The sequence below is a fragment of the Rhinoderma darwinii genome, chromosome 4 (assembly GCF_050947455.1).
Source record: "Rhinoderma darwinii isolate aRhiDar2 chromosome 4, aRhiDar2.hap1, whole genome shotgun sequence".
Classification (NCBI taxonomy): Eukaryota; Metazoa; Chordata; class Amphibia; order Anura; family Rhinodermatidae; genus Rhinoderma; species Rhinoderma darwinii.
This window is the reverse complement of record NC_134690.1, coordinates 282913749-282937728: the sequence shown is the minus strand read 5'-3', so window position 1 is coordinate 282937728 and position 23980 is coordinate 282913749. Positions and strand designations below refer to the sequence as shown.

General features: G+C 40.5%; 1 protein-coding gene across 2 annotated transcripts in view; it reads left to right on the top strand.

Moving 5' to 3' along the window:
• Positions 1-23980, top strand: part of SFT2D1 (SFT2 domain containing 1) — an 87576-nt gene that overhangs the window by 29331 nt on the left and 34265 nt on the right. For both annotated transcript variants that reach the window (XM_075864334.1, XM_075864332.1), the window contains exons 3-4: positions 13716-13801; positions 23386-23467. In XM_075864334.1, the coding sequence (XP_075720449.1) occupies positions 13716-13801; positions 23386-23467 (168 nt within the window). The remainder of the gene's footprint in view (positions 1-13715; positions 13802-23385; positions 23468-23980) is intronic.

The following is a 23980-nucleotide window of genomic DNA, read 5'->3' as shown; positions in this document are numbered from 1 at the left end:
ATATGACATGAAGACCTAAAAGCTTAAAAACCTCTACGTGGAGGAATGATTACCCGGGTAAGAATTAGAAAGTGACCAACCATGCAATGATATATTCACATTTGCTGAGGAAATGTGAGGCACTTAACAAGTTTCTGTTCTATTCATAATAAATAAAAGTTAGAGGTTTTACCATCTCGGAGACCCGATCTCTACAACAGGGCCCCCTGACACTACCCCCCCCCCCCCCCCGTCCTACCTTCTGTGGCTTGGGTCCTGGACTCCTTTCCACTTCTGTGGAGGTTCCGGAAACGGCGTAGCAAAACACGCTTGGCTGTTTCCGTAAAACCCGGCCACCTCATAACTCCGTGGCCGGAGCCTGGTGGGAAGGTAGGTCAGAGGGCCCCGTTCTAGAGAGGTTGTACCAGCGTTTATCAGACACAATTGTCTGAGATAGGAATACCTCTTTAATTTTATAGATGTGTACGTTTTCTAAGGTAATAGTTCCAAAAAAAAGATATGTCCATATCTACAAATGAGTCATCTTTCAATCCATAAGACCTCACACTTTTGACTCTGGATCCGCTTCAGAGTTCGGAATTGACTACTCAGACCCTAAATCCTTATTGCTTGCAACTCATGATGAAAAGGATTGTGTGTAGAGTATTGAAGTACTACAAATATACTGTATCCTATAAAAGTGTAAAGGAACTATAGCATTATGTGATGAAAAGCGTTGTTGTATAAAATCTGTGTGTATTAAAATATATTGCTAGCTAGTCAATCACTAGTAAGGGAGTAGATAGTCTTACACTTGGTCCTACTTAAAGAGGCTCTGTCACCAGATTATTAGTGCCCTATCTCCTACATAATCTGATCGGCGCTGTAATGTAGATAACCGTGGTTTTTATTTTGAAAACCAATCAGATTTGAGCAAGTTTAGATTTATGCGAATTACTTTTTTAATAGACAATTGGGCGTTTTTTACCATTTTACCAACTGGGCATTGTAAAGAGAAGTGTATGACGCTGACCAATCGGCATCATACACTTCTCTCCATTCATTTTTAGCTGTAATCGCAGTACAGCGTGATCTCGCGAGATCACGCTGTGCTGTGTAAGTCCCACAGAAACTTTACTGAAGTGTCGGGCTTGTGAAGACATCGCATCCTGGCTGGAAGCGATGTCTATTCACTCAAGACACTTCAATAACGTTAATGTGTGAGTATGTGACAGCACAGCGTGATCTTTCGAGATAACGTTGTGCTGCGATTACAGCTAAAAACCTAATGGAAAGAAGTGTATGACGCTGATTGGTCAGCGTCATACACTTCTCTTTACAATGCCCAGTTGGTAAAAAGGTAAAAAACGCCCAGTTGTCTATTAAGAAAGTAATTAGCATAAATCTAAACTTGCTCAAATATGATTGGTTTTCAAAATAAAAACCACTGTTATCTACATTACAGTACCGATCAGATTATGTAGGAGATAGGTTATAGAGGCTCTGTCACCAGATTATAAGTGCCCTATCTTGTCTCCTGCTTTGGTAACTTCATCTGTACAGCATGTAAAGAGTAGAGGCCCATTTATACAAGCAAATAATCAGTCCGATTGCAACGCTAAAGGCGGTTTCACACAGAACCATTATCGGGCGATAAAAGGACTGTTCATCGTATGAATATTGTACTTGCTAATCGATCCCTTACAGCACTCCTATTGAAAATCGCTACTACAAATATCTGCTCGTGTAAATGGACCTAGGGCTACACGCCGACTTTTGGCTATGAGAACGGTCACACTGCCATCACAGGCAATGAAAGCGAGTGCCCTCGCGTTGCATCCTGCAAGTTACCGCAATTCCACCGTGACAAAAAAGACTGGTATTGTGGCAACTTGCAGGTGACCAAGCGACCACATTCACTTTAATTTCCTGCGATTGCAGGCAGCGCGGTACAGGGATGTTTGGCCATGTGACCTGTGTCGAGGCGAAGTTCGTCTTTGCCTTCCTGTCAGAAAGCAGCAGTGTGTGTTACAGTGGTGCAACCTGAGTCTTGTACAAAGAGTTGCAACTTGAAAAAGCAACATTTGATTGTTGAAAATGACTATTCAGTGGTGTCTATATTAGGACTTCGGCATTCATACTGTTGCTACATTGCTTATTAATAAACATCTTTCCTACGTTTCTTACTCTACTTAGGGCTTGTCCACACGTAATGGAATTGCTGCAGAAAATTTCTGCAGCTTTTCCGTTAAAACTAGCAGACGTTCCACTGCAGAAATACCGCACCGTTTCCTGCGTTTTTTTTTTTACTGCAGAAAATGGTGCAGATTTTGCTGGGTTTATCTCAATACTGGGAGATGGGGATATCTCCTCTGAAAATCGCAGCAATTCAGTGCACTTTCCGCAGCAGGTAATGACAAGTTGCGCTACGAGAAATACACACCGCAGGTGAATTTCTGCTCGGAAACTTTACGCAGCGTGTGGATGAGATTTGTTAAATCTCACCCGCTTTGCTTCTACTGTATTCCGCAATTCCGGAAGGAAAATACGCAGCAATTCAGTTACGTGTGGACAAGCCCTTAGTGAGCTAATCTCCTAAGGCTGGCTTCACACGACCTATTTGCAGGCGTAAACTAGGCGTATTATGCCTCGATTTACGCCTGAAAATACGGCTCCAATACGTCGGCAAGCATCTGCCCATTCATTTGAATGGGTTTGCCGACGTACTGTGCCGACGACCTGTAATTTACACGTCGTCGTTTGACAGCTGTCAAATGACGACGCGTAAAATGACTGCTTTGTCAAAGAAGTGCAGGACACTTCTTTGGACGTAATTTGAGCTGTTTTTAATTGAATTCAATGAAGAACAGCTCTAAATTACGGCCGTCATTGACGCCTCGCAAAATGCGAGGACGAGCAATTACGTCTGAAATTACGGAGCTGGTTTCTCCTAAAAACATCTCCGTAATTTCAGACGTAAATGCAGTTTACGTGTGCACGTACCCTAATACTATTGGAGTTGGTTGCTAATAAATTTAGCTGCTACATCATAATGACAAGCTGACATATTATTAGCCTAGCATTCATCCGCGGCACAATTGTAAGGACGCAAATCATTACAAATCAGTCTTATGTAAATTATGAATAAAAGCTCTGTTTTCATTTTAGGTTATGCAGTTTAACCCCTTGGTGTCTAAGCTTGTTTTGGCCTTCAGGACCAGCCCCATTTTTGCAAATCTGACATGTGTCACTTTATGTGGTAATAACTCCAGAATGCTTTTACCTATCCAAGCGATTCTGGGATTGTTTTCTCGTGACATGTTGTACTTTATGATACTGAAAAAATTTTGTCATTAAATTCAATATTTATTTGTAAGAAACGCCAAAATTTAGAGAAAATTAGCAAAAATTAGCATTTTTCTAAATTTTAATGTATTTACTTGTAAAACAGATAGTAATACCACACAAAATACTTACTAGTTTATATTTCCCATATGTCTACTTTATGTTTGCGTCGTTTTTTGAACATTCTTTTATTTTTCTAGGACGTTACAACGCTTAGAACTTTAGCAGCAATTTCTCATATTTTCAAGAAAATTTCAAAAGGCTATTTTTTCAGGGACCAGTTCAGTTCTGAAATGGCTTTGAGGGCCTTATATATTAGAAAGTCCCCATAAATCACCCCATTTTGAAAACTGCACCCATCAAAGTATTCAAAACAGCATTCACAAAGTATTTTAGCCCTTTAGGCGTTTCACAGGAATTAAAGCAAAGTAGAGGTGAAATTTACAAATTTCATTTTTTTTCTTCAAAAATTCATTTGTAATAAATTTTTTCTGTACCACAGAAGGTTTTACCCAAGAAATGCAACTCAATATTTATTGCCCAGATTCTGCAGTTTTTAGAAATACCCCACATGTGGCCCTAGCGCGGTCATGGACTGAAACACAGGCCTCAGAAGCAAAGGTGCACCTAGTGGATTTTGGGCCTCTATTTTATTAGAATATATTTTAGGTACCATGTCAGGTGTGAGGACGCCTTGTGCTGCAAAAACAGTGGAAACACCCCAAAAGTGACCCCATTTTGGAAACTATACCCCTCAAGGAATTTATCTATGGGTATAGTTAGCATTTTGAACCCACAGTTTTTTTGCTAAATTTGTTTGAATTAGTATGTGAAGATGAAAATCTACTTTTTTTCTGAAAAAAGGTAGCCATTTTTAATTTTTACAAGGAATAAAGGAGAAAAAGCGCCCCAACATTTGTAAAACAATTTCTCCTGATTACGTAAATACCCCATATGTGGTAATAAACTACTGTTTGGACCCACACCGGGGCTTAGAAGAGAAGGAGCGCTATTTGGCTTTTGGAGCTCAAATTTTGCTGGAATGTTTTTGGGTGTCATGTCGAATTTGCAAAGCCCCTGAGAGACAGAAACAGTGGAAGCCCCCCAAAAGTAACCCCATTTGGGAAACTACACCACTTAAGGAATCTATCTAGGGGTATAGTGAGCATTTAGGCCCCACACGTCTTTTGCAGAATTTATTAGAATTAGGCCGTGAAAATTAATATCAACATTATTTCCACTAAAATGTTGAATTTTTTCAATTTCACAAAGGATAAACGAGAAAATGCACCACAACGTTTGTAAAGCAATTTCTCCCGAGTACGGCAATACCCCACATGTGGTCATAAATGTTTTTTCATTAGAAAGTAATTAACCCTTTACGAACTGATTCATGTTTTGCTTTTTCGTTTTTCCTCCCCGCTTTCCAAGAGCCACTACTTTTTTATTTTTCTGTCAATAGAGCGGTGTGGGGGCTTATTTTTTGCGGGACGAGCTGTCGTTTTTATTGGTACCATTTTTTGGTACGATGCCATATCGGTGGACATAAACGGCTGTTTGGGCACGCTGTAGGGCTCAGAAGGGAGGGACGCCATTTGGCTTTTGGAGCGCATATTTTGCTTGGTAGTAGCTCTGGCGTTTTGCTGGTATTTCAGTTTATAATGTTGGGGCACATGTAGGCTGGGCAGAGTACATCAGGGGCATAATAAGAGGGTATAATAATGGGATAAATAATAATCCACAGATATGTGGCCGGTGTCGCACTGATAAATGGTGCCCGATCTTATCCACTTTTGGAACACTCTGCACATTTTGCATCGCCATAATCTGGGAGCCGGAACTTTTTTTATTTTTTCACCACCGGAGCCGTGTGAGGGCTTATTTGTTGCAGGACAATCTGTATTTTTCATTGGTACCATTTTGGGGTACATGCGATTTTGTTGATCACTTTTTATTCAATTTTTCGGCAAGCCAGGTGACCAAAAACCATCAATTCTGACAATGATTTTTATTTATTTTTGACGGTGTTTACCCTGGGCTATAAATGACTATTATACTTTATTCTGCGGGTCGGTACGATTACGGCGATACCATTTGTATATACGTTTTTTTATGTTTTGCAGCGTTTGAGCAATAAAATAACTTATTTAGAAAATAATGTATTTTCTGTGTCACCATATTCTGAGAGCCATAACTTTTTTATTTTTCAGTCAAAAAAGCTGTGTAAGGGCTTTTTTGCGGGACGGGTTGTTGTTTGTATCGGTACTATTTTGGCGTACATGCGACTTTTTGATCACTTTTTATTACATATTTTGTGAGGGGTGGTGACCAAAAAATAGTGATTCTGGCATTGTTTTTCGTTTATTTTTTTTGCGGCGTTCACTGTGCAGGAAAAATAATATTATAGTTTTATAGTTGGGGTCGTTACGAACGCGGTGATACCAAATATGTGTACTTTTTTTTTACGTGTTCATTTTTTTTCCTATAATGAAAGACTTATTATAGGAAAAAAGCAGTTCATGTTTATGTCACTTATAACTTTTATTTTTACACTTTTTTTAAAACCTTTTTATTCTTTTTTTTTACTTTTTTCACTTGTCCCACTAGGGGACACTTAGACTTGCAGCTCTGATCGCTGCTGGAATACATTACACTACACACGTAGTGTAATGCATTTCAACTGTCATTGTGACGAGACAGTCACACTGACAGGAAGCCTACGACGACCACCCTCGGGGTGGTCCTCATAGGCTTCTGTACATGGCAACCCGGAAGCCATTGTCTGGCGTCCGGTTGCCATGGGTACCATCGCCAGCCCCCGTGATTTCACATGGGGGCTGCCGATCGGCGCTAAAGACCTTAATTGTGGCGTTCAAAATCGAGCGCCGCAATTAAGGGGTTAACTGCCGATATCAGCGGCGACAGGCCGCTGATCGGCAACGGGGAGAGCAGGGCTGACACCCTGCACAGTTAACCGCCGCTGCGGTGTAGCGCCGCGCGGCGGTTAACTGTCAAAGCACTGCCGTAACTGTACGTCAAGGTGCGCGAACTTACTGCTCACCATGACGTACAGTTACGTCATGGTGCGTTAAGGGGTTAAAGGGGCACAATTTATTTGTTTATAATAACCTATGGGTGTTGAGTACAAATGTGCCCACCTTGCAATAACTTGGTACGTTGCAATAACTTGGTAATCCCTGCATTTAAACAATTTCCATAGAAACCAGTCAAGTAACATTGTAGCAAGCCTGTATGTACTTATGTGCTTTCTGCTGATGCACATGAAAGTTTCTTTTAAGGGGATATGGACTCAGGATGGATGTCCTAAAGAGTGGGGGAGGGGCTTCTTTAGTATGTAGGTGGTGATAATGAGTCTTAGCGTGTTTCCTCAGCTGCATGCATATATCAAGATTAGACTTTCTTTACAGGCAGCAGTTTGGTTACATCAGCTGCTTATTCCTGTTTGTGGTTTCTTCCTTTACATTTATTTACCTTATCTGCATTTCCTAGACCAAAAGCAGTAGGAGACCTTTAGATGCAAGGTAATGGTGGATGTAATTTTTCTGAAGCCTGCTTTTTCTGTACACTTGAAGGCAATTTTTTTTTTTTTTTTTGTATTTTCTAATTCACTTTTTTGTTAGAGGCTCTGTCACCAGATTTTGCAACCTCCATCTCCTATTGCAGCAGATCGGCGCTGCAATGTAGAGAAGAGTAATGTTTTTGTTTTTTTTCAAAAACTAGCATTTTTGGCCAAGTTATGACCATTTTTATATTTATGCAAATGAGCCTTTCTTAAGTACAACTGGGCGTGTATTGTGTGTACATCTGGGCGTTTTTACTTCTTTTACTAGCTGGGTGTTGTGACTAGAAGTGTATGATGCTGACGAATCAGCATCATCCCCTTCTCTTCGTTAACACCCAGCTTCTGGCAGTGCACAGACACACAGCGTGTTCTCGAGAGATCACGCTGTGACGTCACTTCCTGCCCCAGGTCCTGCATCGTGTCGGACGAGCGAGGACACATCGGCACCAGGCGACAGAGGCTACATCGACTTACCTGCAAATGCCGATGCTGCTGCAGAATCAATGTGTGTGTGTGTGTGTGTGTGTGTGTGTGTGTGTGTGTGTGTGTGTGTGTGTGTGTGTGTGTGTGTGTGTGTGTGTGTGTGTGTGTGTGTGTGTGTGTGTGTGTGTGTGTGTGTGTGTGTGTGTGTGTGTGTGTGTGTGTGTGTGTGTGTGTGTGTGTGTGTGTGTGTGTGTGTGTGTGTGTGTGTGTGTGTGTGTGTGTGTGTGTGTGTGTGTAAAAAAAATCAGAAATTTTGCCTCCTTTTTTTTTTTTTTTGAGTCCTAAATCTACGCCATTTACCGTGTGCTATAAATAACACTAACTTTATTCAGCGGGTTGTTACGATTGCAACGATACCAAATTTGTATAGTTTTTGTATGTTTTACTACTTTTACACAGTAAAAACGCTTTTTTTTCAAAATGATTTGTTTTTGTGTCTCCATATTTGAAGAGCCGTAACGTTTTTATTTTTTCGCCGATGCAGTTGTATGAGGGCTTTTTTTTTTTGCGGGACGACTTGTAGTTTTTATTGGTACCATTTTGGAGTAGATGCGACTTTGATCACTTTTTAATCACATTTTTTTAAAGTCAGGATTCACAGAAACCGCAATTTTTCCATCTTTTTTTATTTAAATTTTTACGGCGTTCACCGTGCAGGTTAAGTAATGTAATATATCTATAGTCGGGGTCGTTACGGACGCGGCGATACAAAATATGTGTAACTTTTTTTTACTTTATTTTGGTTTTTTAATACTAAAGCAGTTTGTAAGGGGAAAAAGTGGGTTTTTCATTTTTTTTCACTTCTTTTTTTTTTTTATTAAACTTTTTTTTTTTTACTTTTTTACTAGTCCCACTAGGGGACTATAATATGCGATTCTGCGATCGCTATTATAATACACTGCAATACTTCTGCAATACATCTCACACGGCAGAGCAGGGACGCTCCCAGCCCTCAGCTGCCTCTAGCAGCTGAGAGCAGGGAGATTTGACAGCTCCCTTCTCTGTTTACTTATTCCGATGCCACGACGTAAAAAGTCTATGGCATCGGAATAAGGCCCGTTAGTGACCGACGTAAAAACACGATGGGCCGGTCACTAACGGGTTAATATTGGGGTTCTTATATGTATTTATAATTTGTTATTCTTTTGATATATACCTGGCTCTATACTCTGTTTCTTGTGTGTATAAATAAGTCTTTTATTATAGTGGAAAAAATGAACACGTAAAAAAAAAAGTACACATGTTTGGTATCACCGCGTTCGTAACGTCCTCCACTATAAAACTATAGTATTTTTCCCGCACGTTGAACACCGCAAATAAAATAATGGAAAAACAATGCCAGAATTACTATGTTTTTTGGTTACCAGGCCTAAAGTCGCATGTACGCCAAAATGGTACCAATACAAACTACATCCCGTCCCACAAAAAAACAAGCCCTTACACAGCTTTTTTGACTGAAAAATAAAAAAGTTATGGCTCCGAATACGGTGACACAAAAAATAGTTTCTTTTATAAATATGTTATTTTATTGCGCAAAAGCTGCAAAATGTAAAAATAACGATATACATATGGTATCGCCGTAATCGTATCGACCCGCAGAATAAAATATAATGGTCATTTATAGCCCAGGGTGAACGCCGTAAAAAATAAATAAAAAACATTGTCAGAATTGATGATGGTTTTTGGTCGCTTTGCTTGCCAAAAGATGGAATAAAAAGTGATCAAAAAAATCGCATGTACCCCAAAATGGTACCAATGAAAACTACAGATTGTCCCGCAAAGAATAAGGCCTCACACAGCTCCGGTGGTGAAAAAATAAAGTTCCGGCTCCCAGAATCTAGCGATGCAAAATGTGCAGTGTTCCAAAAGTGGATAAGATCGGGCGCCAGTTATCAGTGCGACACTGGCCACATATCTGCGGATTATTATTTATTTACCCCATTATTATACCCTATTATTATGCCCCTGATGTACTCTGCCCAGTCTACATGTACCCTCACATTATAAACAGAAATACCAGCAAAACGCCAGAGCTACTACCAAGCTAAATCTGTGCTCCAAAAGCCAAATGGCGCTCCCTCCCTTCTGAGCCCTACACCGTGCCCAAACAGCCGTTTACGTCCACCAATATGGCATCGCCATACCCGGGAGAACCCGGTTAATATTTTATTTGTGGTACAACATATAGTGCACTAAAATGGCACATCAGTCGAAAATTTTTATTTTCACCCTGCACCATCCGCTGCGCATGAAACCTTTCGCGCACCATGACTTAATAGCATGTCGTGGTGTTGGGGGTAATGTATGGAGCGTCTCACGCACTGAGCCCACGCCATACGCTGCGGGTGTCAGCTGTGTATTACAGCTGACACCCGGGACTAACGGACAGAAACCGCGATCAGGCTGTTACAGGAGCATGTAAAAATTACAATATACTGCAATACATTAGTATTGCAGTGTATTGTACAAGCGATCTAACGAGCGCTGGTTCAAGTCTCCTATGGGGACTAATAAAATGTGTAAAAACAAAAGTAAATAGTTATTTGTGGAAAAAATTAAATAAATATTTAAAGTCCCAAAAGAACCTTTTGACATTTTTTTTTCTCTAAAGTAATGTAAAAAAATAACTCACAAAATTGGTATCGCTGCGTTTTGTAAAAGTCCGAACTATTACAATATACCATTATTTAACTCGCACGGTGAACGCCGTGCAAAATAAAGAATTTAAAACTGCAAAAATCACTGTTTTTTGGTCACCTTGGCTCTAACGAAAAATATAATAAACAGTACTAAAGTTGTATGTACCAAACAATGGTATCCATAAAAACTACTACAGCTCGTCTCGCAAAAAATAAGCCCTCACACCACTCTTTTGACGGAAAAATAAAGTTGTGGCTCTCAAAGCGTGGAGGGAAAAATTAAAAAGAAAAAGCAAAACCAGGAACAGTCCGGAAAGTGGTTAATTACTTTCTAATGAAAAAGCATTTATGACCACATGTGGGGTATATACTCGGGAGAAATTGCTTTACAGATGTTGGGGTGCTTTTTCCTCCTTTTATTCTTTGTGAAATTGAAAAAATGCAACATTTTTGTGGAAATAATATTGATATTAATTTTTCACGGCCCAATTCTAATAAATCCTGCAAAAGACTTGTGGGGTCTAAATGCCAAGAATACCCCTAGATAGATTCCTTAAGTGGTGTAGTTTTCCAAATGGGGTAACTTTTGGGGGGCTTCCACTGTTTCGGTCCCTCGGGGGCTTTGCAATTGCGACATGACACCCAAAAACTATTCCAGCTAAATTTGAGGTCCAAAAGCCAAATAGTGCTCCTTCCCTTCTAAGCCCCGCTGTGGGTCCAAACCGCACTTTATTACGGCGTATTTACGTAATCGGGAGAAATTGTTTTACAAGTGTTGGGGTGCTTTTTCTCCTTTATTCCTTGTAAAAATTAAAAATGTCTGTTTTTACAGGGAAAAAAAAAGTAGATTTTTACCTTTACAGACTAATTCCAATGAATTCAGCAAAACCAACTGTGGGGTCAAAATGCTAACTTTACCCCTAAAAAAAAATTCCTTGAGGGGTGTAGTTTCCAAAATGGGGTCACTTTTGGGGGGTTTCCACGGTTTTCATCCCTCCAGTGCATTGCAAATGCGACACGGCACTGAAAACTATTCCAGCAAAATCAGAAATCCAAAATCCAAATGGTGCTCCTAATGTTCTGAGGCCTGCTGTGAGTCCAAACATCAGTTTATTACCACATATGGGGTATTGCTATAATCAGCAGAAATTGCTTTACATATTTTGGGGTATTTTTTTCTACTTTATTCCTTGTAAAATTTAAAAATGTCTACGTTTTTCAGGAAAAATGTAGATTTTCATCTTCAAATACTAATTCAAATAAATTTAGCAAAAACACTGTGGGTTCAAAATGCTAACTATACTCCTAGATAAATTCCTTGAGGTGTGTAGTTTCCAAAATGGGGTCACTTTTGGGGGGTCTTTACTGTTTTGGCACCACAAGACCTATTCAAACCTGACATGGTTCCAAATGGGGCCCCATAATCCTCTAGGTGCTCCTTTGCGTCTGAGGCCGGTGTTTCACTCCAGTTAGCACGCTAGGGCCACATGTGGGATATTTCTAAAAACTGCAGAATCTGGGCAATAAGTATTTGGCGTGCCTGCAACTTTTTTATCACTTTTTATTGTATATTTTGGGAGGGGTGGTGACCAAAAAATAGTAATTCAGGCATTGTTTTTTTCGTTTATTTTATTTGCGGTGTTCACCGTGCGGGGAAAAATACCAAATATGTGTACTTTTTTTTTACGTGTTCATTTTTTTTCCTATAATAAAATACTTCTTATATGAGAAAAAAGCAGTTCTTGTTTGTCACTTATAACTTTTTTTACATTTTTTTTTTTTACTTGTCCCACTAGGGGACACTTAGACTTGCAGCTCTGATCGCTGCTGGAATACATTACACTACCTATGTAGTGTAATGCATTCCAACTGTCATTGTGACGTGACCGTGAGGGTATGTTCACACAACCTATTTTCAGACGTAATTCATGCGTTTAACGCCTCGCATTATGCCTGAAAAGACGGCTCCATTACATCTGCAAACATCTGCCCATTGCTTTCAATGGGTTTTACGATGTTCTGTTCAGACGAGTTGTAATTTTACGCGTCGCTGTCAAAAGACTACTTGTAATACGCCCGTGTCAAAGAAGTGCATGTCACTTCTTGGGACGTTTTTGGAGCAGTTTTTCATTGACTCAAATGAAAAACCGCTCCAATTACGTCCGTAAAAGACGCCGCGAAAAATGTGCGCGCCGTAGTTTCAGACGTATTTTGTGTTTTGCATGTGAACATACCCTCACTCTGACAAGAAGCCTTCAGTACATTCCGGTTGCCATGGGCACCATCGCCAGCTGCCATGGGCACTATCGCCAGCCCCCGTGATTTCATGTGGGGGCTGTCAATCTGCGCTAAGTATCTTAAATTTGGCGATCGCAATCGTACGACTCATCGTAGGGGTTAACTGCCGTAAACAGCGGCGATGGGCCGCTGATCGGCAACGGGGAATGCAGGTCAGACACCCTGCACAGTTAACCGCCGCTGCGGGGTTGCGCCGCGCAGCGGTTAACTGTCAAAGCACTGACGGAACTGCACGTCAAGGTGCGTAAAGTTACTGCACACCTCGACGTGCAGTTACGTCAAGGTGCGGGAAGGGGTTAAGGGCTAACTTTTTTATTTTAATTTTTTTTTTATTTTTTTTTTTATTGTAATGTCTTTTTTTTTTTTTAAAAAAAAACCTGTTTAGAAAGTTACACTAATCACACTGACCTTTTTGTCAAAAAAACTAAATTGCCTTTCAAAAGTTTACATAGCATTTAAGGCCCCAACGTATTCCTCTGTATGCCATACAATGGCATATAGTATGTTTGTCTTGGAATGGCCAGTGTATAGGAAAGAAGGGCAGACTGTTTTCCTATACAGTAAAATAAATACACATATACATATACATACCAATGTATACCTGCACTGTAGAAAAAGAAGACTCCTTTTGGCCTCCTTCAGGTCAGTATGGGTACATAGATCCGTTTAGTGTATGTGTGGTCAGGATCTCAGTGTACACTGAACGTATTATCAACAGTTTTTTTTTTAGATGTGGCGCATTACAAAACACAGTAAAGAGCATATTATGTATTTTAATTATTACATTTATAATGTAAACATGTGACTACTCACCATAATGAGCAGAATCAGTGGGAGCATTGAGCTTGTTTCCCTGCATCATGATGGTCCCATCTAGGGGTGATGGGAGACAGTGACACCCAAAGTGTGTTCCTTCTGTCCGGTCTACTCCGTAATCTCGTTATGGTTACGGTCCGTGCAGAAAATCCCGCTTCACAAAGATAGGATGTTGGAAATGGGAGCTGGGTTTTCAGTGCTTTTGTGGCGATCTCAGGATATTGAGCCTTTGACTTTAATCCAGAACCTATTGAGAATCACTGGCAGCCAAACCCACTTGGCTAGCCAGCGGGTCATTTCCATATTGGTTGCTAAATAAAGAGGGGTCCATAGCTCCGCAACGGGGGGATGCACAAGTACAGGACAAACACCGCTGGAGGCTTTTAGGTGAGACTACTAACTCCCTTTGTAAAACCTAATGACCAGTCCTCTAACTCGCTGCTATACCTGCTAATGTGTGGTGACTAACCAGATGTTAAACAAAGGCTTTTAAATAGTTGGAAAATATATGTATGAGTTTTTATCTTCTAAAAATTTTTCAAAAATAACCTGAAGGTCTTGTCTTAATACAGGGAACTGCGTTACTTTGGATTCCTAGGGCCGGATTAAAGCTATTTGCCGTGTTCTACACACTAGGAAACATTGCTGCGTTGTCCAGGTGAGCATGTTTTAACTGTATGGGTAAATTCACACGTAGCATAAATACTGCAGATTTTACTCAACTGATTTTGTTGTGGAAAATCCGCAGCATAATACTGTAACAGTAGAGTGGAGGAGATTTCAATAAATCTCATCCACACTCTGCATAAATAAGGACCGGAAAAAAAACGCTCAAATTGACCTGCGCTGCGGTCTTTTTTTTAATCCGCAGCATGTCCGTTGTATTTGTGAAATCGCTGCTTTTGTGTTGTGGGTTTTTCCCAAGTCAATTAACCCTTTCAGGACCAGACAAATTTTTATTTTGATTCTTTTGTTTTTCCTCCCTGCCTTCAAAAAGTTATAACTCTCTTTTTAGTTTTTACGGGACAAGTTGCACTATTTAATATTCTGTGTGATGTACTGAGAAGCTGGTAAAAAATTCAGAATAGGTTGGAATTGGAGAAAAAACAGCAGTTTCATTTTCTGAGTTTCGATTTTATGGTGTTTACTGTAGAGTGAAAATGACACTTTACCTTTTATTCTGCGGGTCAGTACGATCACGGGGATACCAAATTAATATAGTTTTTTAAGTTTTAGTGCCTTTTTTTAAAAGTTTGAAAGAAACAGGTTTTTTTGCATCTCCATATTTTGACACCTGTAACTTTTTTTTTTTCTAATGTTTCTGTGAATAGAGCCGTGTAAGGTGTCTTTTTGTATGGGGAAAGATGAAAGATTCGGCTTCCCACTACAACGTTCACCATATTGGATAAAGTGTGTGTGTGTGTGTGTGTGTGTGTGTGTGTGTGTGTGTGTGTGTGTGTGTGTCAGACAAACGCTTTGTGAGCTAAAGTGTGTGTGTGTGTGTCAGACAAACGTTGTGTGAGCTACCCCTTAGGCCCCATGCACACGAATGTGCTTTTGCGGCCGCAATTCCCCCGAAAATTCACAGGCGAATTGCGGCCCCATTCATTCCACATGATTGTGGTTTTCACAGTCCGGGCTCATTGAAAATAATCACCGTGGCCATGTGCACTGATAAGTATGATGCTAGGAGCCCGGCTCCCTGCACTGTGTTTGGTCTGGGACATGCGGCCGACATCTGGACCGTATATCACGGACCGAACACGGTCGTGTGCATGGGGCCTAAGTTATGAACTTAGATGTGACCGGTAACCGCTCGATCCCGCGTGTCTCCCGCTGTCCCTGAACCAGTCAGTGCCGCAGACCTGACGCATTCAATACAGGATACAAAGCCGCTGTATCTCAATGTTAAATACATTTTTAATAAAAATGATCTCGAAAGTTGCACTTATCAAACTCTGAATCGTTTTTTTTTTTTATTATGTCTATTTCAAAGATGTACATAGCCTTTAAAGAGGCTCTGTCACCAGATTTTGCAACCCCTATCTGCTATTGCATCAGATAGGCGCTGCAATGTAGATTACAGTAACGTTTTTATTTTTAAAAAACGAGCATTTTTGGCCAAGTTATGACCATTTTTGTAGTTATGCAAATGAGGCTTGCAAAAGTCCAAGTGGGTGTGTTTAAAAGTAAAAGTCCAAGTGGGCGTGTATTATGTGCGTACATCGGGGCGTTTTTAATACTTTTACTAGCTGGGTGCTCTGAAGAGAAGTAACATCCTCTTCTCTTCAGAACGCCCAGCTTCTGACAGTGCAGATCTGTGACGTCACTCACAGGTCCTGCATCGTGACGGCCACATCGGCACCAGAGGCTACAGTTGATTCTGCAGCAGCATCAGCGTTTGCAGGTAAGTCGATGTAGCTACTTACCTGCAAACGCTGATGCTGCTGCAGAATCAACTGTAGCCTCTGGTGCCGATGTGGCCGTCACGATGCAGGACCTGTGAGTGACGTCACAGATCTGCACTGTCAGAAGCTGGGCGTTCTGAAGAGAAGAGGATGTTACTTCTCTTCAGAGCGCCCAGCTAGTGAAAGTATTAAAAACGCCCCGATGTACGCACATAATACACGCCCACTTGGACTTTTACTTTTAAACACACCCACTTGGACTTTTGCAAGCCTCATTTGCATAACTACAAAAATGGTCATAACTTGGCCAAAAATGCTCGTTTTTTAAAAATAAAAACGTTACTGTAATCTACATTGCAGCGCCTATCTGCTGCAATAACAGATAGGGGTTGCAAAATCTGGTGACAGAGCCTCTTTAAGTCTGCCCCTATTTCTAGCTGCTCCTCCCTTTATGGCCTCCATATGCCCTATTAGTGAATATGTAGTGGGGTTGTTCTTTAAATCTGCATTGAGACTCAATAACTTTAATATGTTGTGGTTAAGATATCCTCGAATTTTGTTGGGAACATAAATGTAACTATTTACATTTTTAGCATTGGTGATATTTGTTTTGTATTGTGAATATAAGCAGTTCAGGTGGGAATCATGGGGCCAGTTTCTCAGTGTTGGGGCTCATTCAGACTAGCCTATTCCCTGTCCGTGTGCAGTCTGTTGAAATAACTGATAGCACACGGACCCATGCATTTCAATGCAGCTGTTCAGACATTCAGCATTTTTCACGCAGCGTCTGTTGGGTAAAACTCGATGCATGTCCTATATTGCACGTCCATACTCGATGCATGTCCATGCACACAAACCTACTATAAACATGGAGGCGCAGCATGCTTGATTATTTTGTTATTAACCCCTTCCCTCTTTAGCCACTTTTGACCTTCCTGACCGAGCCTCATTTTTCAAATCTGACATGTTTCACTTTATGTGGTAATAACTCCGGAATGCTTTCACCTATCCAAGCGATTCTGAGATTGTTTTCTCGTGACACATTGGACTTTAAGTTACTGGCAAAATTTGCTCGATATGTTCAGTATTTAATTGTGAAAAACACCAAAATTTAGCGAAAAATTAGCATTTTTCTCAGTTTAAATGTATCTGCTTGTAAGACAGGCAGTTACACCACACAAAATTGTTGCTAATTAACATCCCCCATATGTCTACTTTAGATTGGTATCGTTTTTTGAACATCCTTTTATTTTTCTATGATATCACAAGGCTTAGAACTTTAGCATCAATTTCTCACATTTTCAAGAAAATTTCAAAAGGCCATTTTTACAGTGACCAGTTCAGTTGTGAAGTGGCTTTGAGGGCCTTATATATTAGAAACCCCCAAAAAGTCACCCCATTTTAAAAACTTCACCCCTCAAAGTATTCAAAACGGCATTTAGAAAATGTCTTAACCCTTTACACATTTCACAGGAATTAAAGCAAAGTAGAGGTGAAATTTACAAATTTCATATTATTTTGCAGAAATAAATTTTTAATACAATTTTTTTTTATAACACAGAAGGTTTTACCAGAGAAATGCAACTCAATATTTGTTGCCCAGTTTCTGCAGTTTTAGGAAATATCCCACATGTGACCATAGCGTGCTACTGGACTGAAGCACCGGCCTCAGAAGCAAAGGAGCACCTAGTGGATTTTGGGGCCTTATTTTTGTTAGAATAAATTTTAGGCATCATGTCAGGTTTGAAGGGCTCTTGCGGTGCCAAAACAGTCAAAATCCCCCAAAAGTGACCCCATCTGGGAAACTACACATCTCAAGGAAATTATCTAGGGGTACAGTGAGCATTTTGACCGCACAGGTTTTTTACAGAAATTATTGGAAGTAGGCCATGAAAATAAAAATCAACATTTTTTTCAAAGAAAATGTAGGTTTAGCGATTTTTTTTTTTATTTTTTATTTTTTTTCTCTCATTTCCACAAGGACTAAAGGAGAAAAAGCACCACAAAATTTGTAAAGAAATTTCTCCCGAGTAAAACAATGCCCCACATGTGGTAATAAACGGCTGTTTGAAGACACGGCGTGGCTTAGAAGGGAAAGAGCGCTATTTGGCTTTTGGAGATCACATTGAGCAGGAATGGTTTGCGGAGGCCATGTCACATTTACAAAGCCCCTGAGGGGAAAAAACAATGAAAACGCCCAAAAAGTGACACCATTTAGGAAACTACCACTCTTGAGGAATTCATCTAGGGGTGTAGTGAGCATTTTGACCCCACAGATGTTTCATAGAATTTATTAGAATTGGGCAGTGAAAATAAAAACAATCCTTTTTCTTCAATAAGACGTAGCTTTAGCTCAAATTTTTTCATTTTCGCAACAAATAAAGGAAAAAAAAAAGAACCCAACATTTGTAAACCAATTTCTCCCGAGTACGGCAATACCCCATATGTGGTCATAAACTGCTGTTTGGGCACACGGCAGGGCTCAGAAGGGAAGGACCGCCATTTGGAGTGCAGATGTTGCTGGATTGGTTTCTGTGGGCCCAAAACAGTGGAAACCCCCCAGAAGTGACCCCATTTTGGAAACTACACCCCTCAATGCATTTACCTAGGGGTGTAGTAAGCATTTTAACCCTGCAGGTGATTGGCAGAAATTGGTGTGCACTCGATGTTGCAGAGTGAAAATGGGATTTTTTTTTCCATAGATATGCCAATATGTGGTGCCCGGCTTGTGCCACCATAACAAGACAGCTCTCTAATTCTTATGCTGGGTTTCCTGGTTTTAGAAACACCCTACATGTGGCCCTAATCTTTTGCCTGGACATATGACAGGGCTCAGGAGTGAAAGCGTACCATGTAAAATTGAGGCCTAATTTGGCGATTTACAAAGTATTGGTTCACAACTGCAGAGGCTCAGATGTGAAATAATAAAAATAAACCCCTGAGAAGTGACCCCATTATGGAAACTGCACCCCTCAAGGCATTTATTAAGGGGTGTAGTGAGCATTTTCACCCCACAGGTCTTTTCCATAAATGAATGCGCTGTGGATGGTGCAAATTCAACATTTATTTTTTTCCCTAGATATGCCCTTCAGTGGCAAATATGTTGTGCCCAGCTTGTGCCACTGGAGACACACCCCAAAAATTGCTAAAAGGGTTCTCCCGGGTATGACGGTGCCATATATGTGGAAGGAAACTGCTGTTTGGGGATGCTGTAGGGTTCAGATGGGAGGAAATGGCATTTGGCTTATGAAGCGTGGATTTTGCTTGGTAGTAGTTTTGTTTGGAGTCTTACTGGTGTTTCCGTTTATAATGTGGGGGCATATGTAAGCCGGGCAGAGTATATAAGGGGCATAGTCAGGTGGTATAATAATGGGGTAAAAAAAACAATAAAATGATCCATAGATGTGTGTTACGCTGTGACACAATCCTTTCTGCACAGGCCGGTGTCGCACTGATATATGGCGTCCTTTCTTATCCCCCTTTTGGTCCACACTCCGCGCCTTTGCAGTTTGGGGAATTTTGCTGGGAAGTGTTGTCCTGGTAATACGGGCACCCTCGCTTACAGCGGATATGTTTAGGCCCTCCCTTTCCTGGTTCCCTAATTTTAGGTCCTTGATAAATCGCCTCTTCAAACAGAAGAAATGTTCCCCTCGGGCACAACTGCATATTTTTTTATTTCCTGACTTATTGGAGCCATAACTAATTTTATTTTTCATAGACGTAGCGGTATGAGGGCTGGTTTGTTGCGGGACGAGCTGTAGTTATTATTGGTACCATTTTGGGGTACATGCAACTTTTTGATTACCTGGCATCCCAAAAAATAGGATAAAAGGTGAACAAAAACGTAATTCTGGCACAGCTTTTTTCGTTTTTTTTAATACAGCGTTCACCATGCGTTATAAATTACATGTTAACTTTATTCTGCGGGTCAGTACGATTCCGGCGATACCTAATTTATAGAACTTTTTCATGTTTTACAACTTTTTGCACAATAAAATTACTTTTGTAAAAAGAATGTATTTTTTCTGTCTCCAAGTTGTGAGAACCATAACTTTTTAATTTTTTTATCAACGTAGTTGTATGAGGGCTTGTTTTTTGCGGGACCAGCTATAGTTTTTATAGGTACCATTTTTGGATACGTGCGACTTTTTGATCACTTTTTATTCTAATATTTGTAGGGCAAAGTGACCAAAAAACAAACTCTAACGTTTTTTACGTTTTTTTTTTACGCTGTTCACCGTGTGCAATAAATAATATAATATTTTGATACCTACGGTCGTGGCGATATCAAATACATATGGTTTATTATTTTTCAATAATAAAGGACTTGATAAGAGTAAAAGGGGGATTGTGTTTTATTTGATTACTTGAAACTTTTACTGTTTTCAAACTTTTATTTTTTGCACTTTTTTTTTTTTTACACCTTTTTTTTTACACTTTTTCCTCAAGTCCCACTAGGGGACTTGAAGGTCCAACGGTCAGATTTTTTTTTTTTTTCTAATACATTGCACTACCTATGTAGTGCAATGTATTAGATCTGTCTAACATTCACTGACAGCAAGCCGATTAGGCTTCGCCTCCCGGCGGGGCCTAAATCGGCTTCCGTAATGGCAGAGGAGACCATTGTGTCTCCTGTTGCCATAACAGCAGTCGCCAGTCCCGATTGCCTGTCAGGGCTGGCGATCTGCTAGTAACCGCTATGATGCAGCAATCGCTTTCGATTGCTGCATCGAAGGGGTTAATGGCAGGGATCGGAGCTAGCTCCTGTTCCTGCCGTTACAGGTGGATGTCAGCTGTACAGTACAGCTGACTTCCACCGCTGATGACGCCGGATCAGCTCCTGACCCGGCGCCATCTTGCCGGCAGCTACGGAAGCCTATCAGGCTCCGCCGCCGGGCGGATCTTGACCGGCTTCGGTGCTAAGCAGACCGGGAGGCCAGTATTAGGCCCCCGGTTGCCATTGCAGCCACCGGAACCCCGGCAATTTCATTACTGGGGTTCCGATGAGCTGCAAACACCTTAAGTGCAGTGATCGCGTTTGAGCGCTGCACTTAAGGGGCTAATGGCGGGGATCGAAGCTCATTTCGGTCCCTGCCGTTACAGCCGGATGTCAGCTGTAAGATACAGCTAAGATCCGGTGATGATGGCACCGGCTCAGCTTCTGAGCCGGTCCCAAACATTCGGCGTAAATGTACGGCAAGATGCGGGAAGTCAATGCTTTCCATGACGTACATTTACGGCAAATGTCGGGAAGGGTTAATGTAATGTGTATGGGCAGCCTGGTCCTGTGCCTTCCGCTGACAACGTCTTTGTATCCATAAATTATTGTAATTAGATTTCTCCCAAAGCCATCGCAGCATAGACCTCTTGATGTACAAAAAAGTGCAGCAGACGTGCCGAGCCTTCACCCAGCCCTAAATAGAATTGTTCCGTTTTGCTTGGATATTTTTTGATTTTTGAGGGGAGCGAATATTACTCTAGAAGGAAAGTTTTTTTTTTTTTTTTTTTTGTTCTAGACCACAATACTTACAGGCACAACTATACTAAATAAATTTGGTACAGCATGGATACACGATTGGAGAATGGATTAGGTAATTGCTTATACAGCAGTTGCCTAATATAAAGGTATTAGCAGAATTGCTGCTGTAGGAAATGGAAATGTTTTCATTTTCCAACCGTCTGCCATGTGGCGTTGGAGGAGTTCTGTCATACAGTACTGCATGACCGACAATTGTTAGCATTCAGCAAACACCCATATTCATTACCAGACATGGGTTACTTCATCTAGCAATAGGTTTCCATTAAGCCCTGTTCACACTGAATATTTCAAGGAGTGGATCCTAAAGGGAGGGGGAACTATAAGAAGTAAAATGTATATTAATTAACACATGGCGTACTTGTGGAATCTGCGCTGAAAGTGCAGGAAGATGTTGGTGAAATGGGGTATTCACAAACCCCATGCACTCGCCGTATAACTATTCCACAGTGGATTCTCCGCATGCTGCATCTGTAGCGCAAATACAGCAGAATTTAACCACGAATTCATTGTAATGCAATGAATAAAATCCGCTAAATTATGCACCAAAATAGTCAACGAAATCTGCACGTAACACATGCGAATTTCATTGCGGGTTTTGGTACAGATGTTTAGACTGGTTCCAAAGCGTTTTTACACTATGTGTGAGTGTGAACCCAGCCTTAAGGGGAATCGGTCACTAGCTTTTCGGGCACTAATCCACCAGCATGTTATACTGCTGGGGTTTAGCATCCTAAACATGCCCCCGCTCAAAACTGTCCAAGCATTTTGGCAACAAAAGTGTTCTAATAAAGTATGCGCTGTATTGTACATTACCAGAGAAGAGTCGTCTGGCATCCTACGCGTGCCCAGATGAAGCCGAGGCCGTACACCAAGTCTCAAGACTCTTCTCTAGTAATTTAGAAATTAAAACCAGGAAAAGTTTTCAGGGGGATCATAAACTTGGGTTTTAAAAAATGTCTTTATTTTTAGTAACCTGTAATATAATAGTTTTTTTTTCTTTTATCGCTGTTAGTTTTTATCGTAGGTAAACCTGTGTCGTTTCCTAAGGCTGAGTTCACACGACCTATTTTCAGACGTAAACGAGGCGTATTATGCCTCGTTTTATGTCTGAAAATAGGGCTACAATACGTCGGCAAACATCTGCCCATTCATCTGAATGGGTTTGCCGACGTACTGTGCAGACAACCTGTCATTTACGCGTCGTCGATTGACAGCTGTCAAACGACGACGCGTAAAAATACAGCCTCGTCAAAAGAAGTGCAGGACACTTCTTTCAGACGTAATTTGAGCCGTTCTTCATTGAACTCAATGAAGCACAGCTCAAAATTTACAGCTGTCGAAGAAGCCTCGCAAAATGCGAGGAGGAGCAATTACGGCTGAAACGAGGCAGCTGTTTTTTCCTGAAAACAGTGTCTTTTCAGACGTAAATGCCTGCTATCATGTGCACATACCCTAAAGGTGTATCTGTATGTAGATAGACTTTATAAGACCAGTCTTATAGACAAAGTGTTTTTATTTGTTACTTTGTTGCATTTCAAAAGCCATAACTTTTTTTTATTATTTTCATAGACATAGCCGTTTGAGGCCTTGTTTTTAGTGGAATGAGTTGTTTTTTAATGGGGTACATATTTGGGGTACGTATGTCTTACGTTTTTCGGGAATAAAAACAAATTCCCACATTTTTAAATTTATTTTTATTTTTTTGCATCTTAAATTTACACCGTTTGTTATAAATAACGTATTGACTTTATTCTGGGGGTCGTTACGCTTATGGCAATAAATTTCATTTTTTTTTATTTTACTATTGTACAATAAAAAACCCTCCCCTTTTAAAAAAAAAAAATAAAAATAATAGTTTTGTTTTTGTGTCTAATTTTAAGAGCCATAAATTGTATTCACAGATTGCAGTATGAGGGTACATTTTTGCAGGATGACTTGCAGTATTTATGGTACCATTTTGGGGTACATCTGACTTTTTTTTCTTTTTCTTTTCTTATGCAGGATGAGCAGAAAATAGCAATTCTGACATTATTAAATTTTTTACGGCGTTCATCGTGCTGATTAAATAACGTACTAGTTTTATACTTTAAGTCGTAACCGACACGACACCTATTGTGTAGCTTCTTTTTTTTTTTTTATAATTTTGTGAGGAGAAAAAGTTTAGTTTCTGTGGCATAAGTACCCTTAATGACTGCCGTAAAAAAGCGTGTTAAAGAATATATGGGAAGGGGATGAGATGATTTGATATTTTTGGGGTTCTTAATTCTGTCTCTTTATTCTTCATTGTGATTCCAGCACATGTTTCCTTATGGGTCCACTTAAGCAACTTAAAAAGATGTTTGAACCAACCAGATTGATTGCTACAATAATTATGCTGGTGAGTATTGAAAAGTTCGATGTTCAGACCTTGTGGAAAGTTCCCCGTTTCAGAAGGTATGGGTGATCAGAACCACCCGCATAATTTCAGAGTAATGGATAGAAAGTGTGAAAACTAAAATATTAGCCTGCAGTAAGTATGTTATTTATGGTGTGCTTCCTTGTGAACTTTCACAACATCAATATGATGACCGAGCCTCCGAAGTAAGAGTAAGGCTGAGTTCACACGACCTATTTTCAGGCGTTAACGAGGCGTATTATGCCTCGTTTTACGTCTGAAAATAGGGCTACAATACGTCGGCAAACATCTGCCCACGTACTGTGCAGTCAACCTGTCATTTACGCGTCGTCGTTTGACAGCTGTCAAACGACGACGCGTAAATATACAGCCTCGTCAAAAGAAGTGCAGGACACTTCTTTCAGACGTAATTTGAGCCATTCTTCATTGAAGTCAATGAAGAGCAGCTCAAAATTTACGGCTGTCAGAGAAGCCTCGCAAAATGCGAGGAGGAGC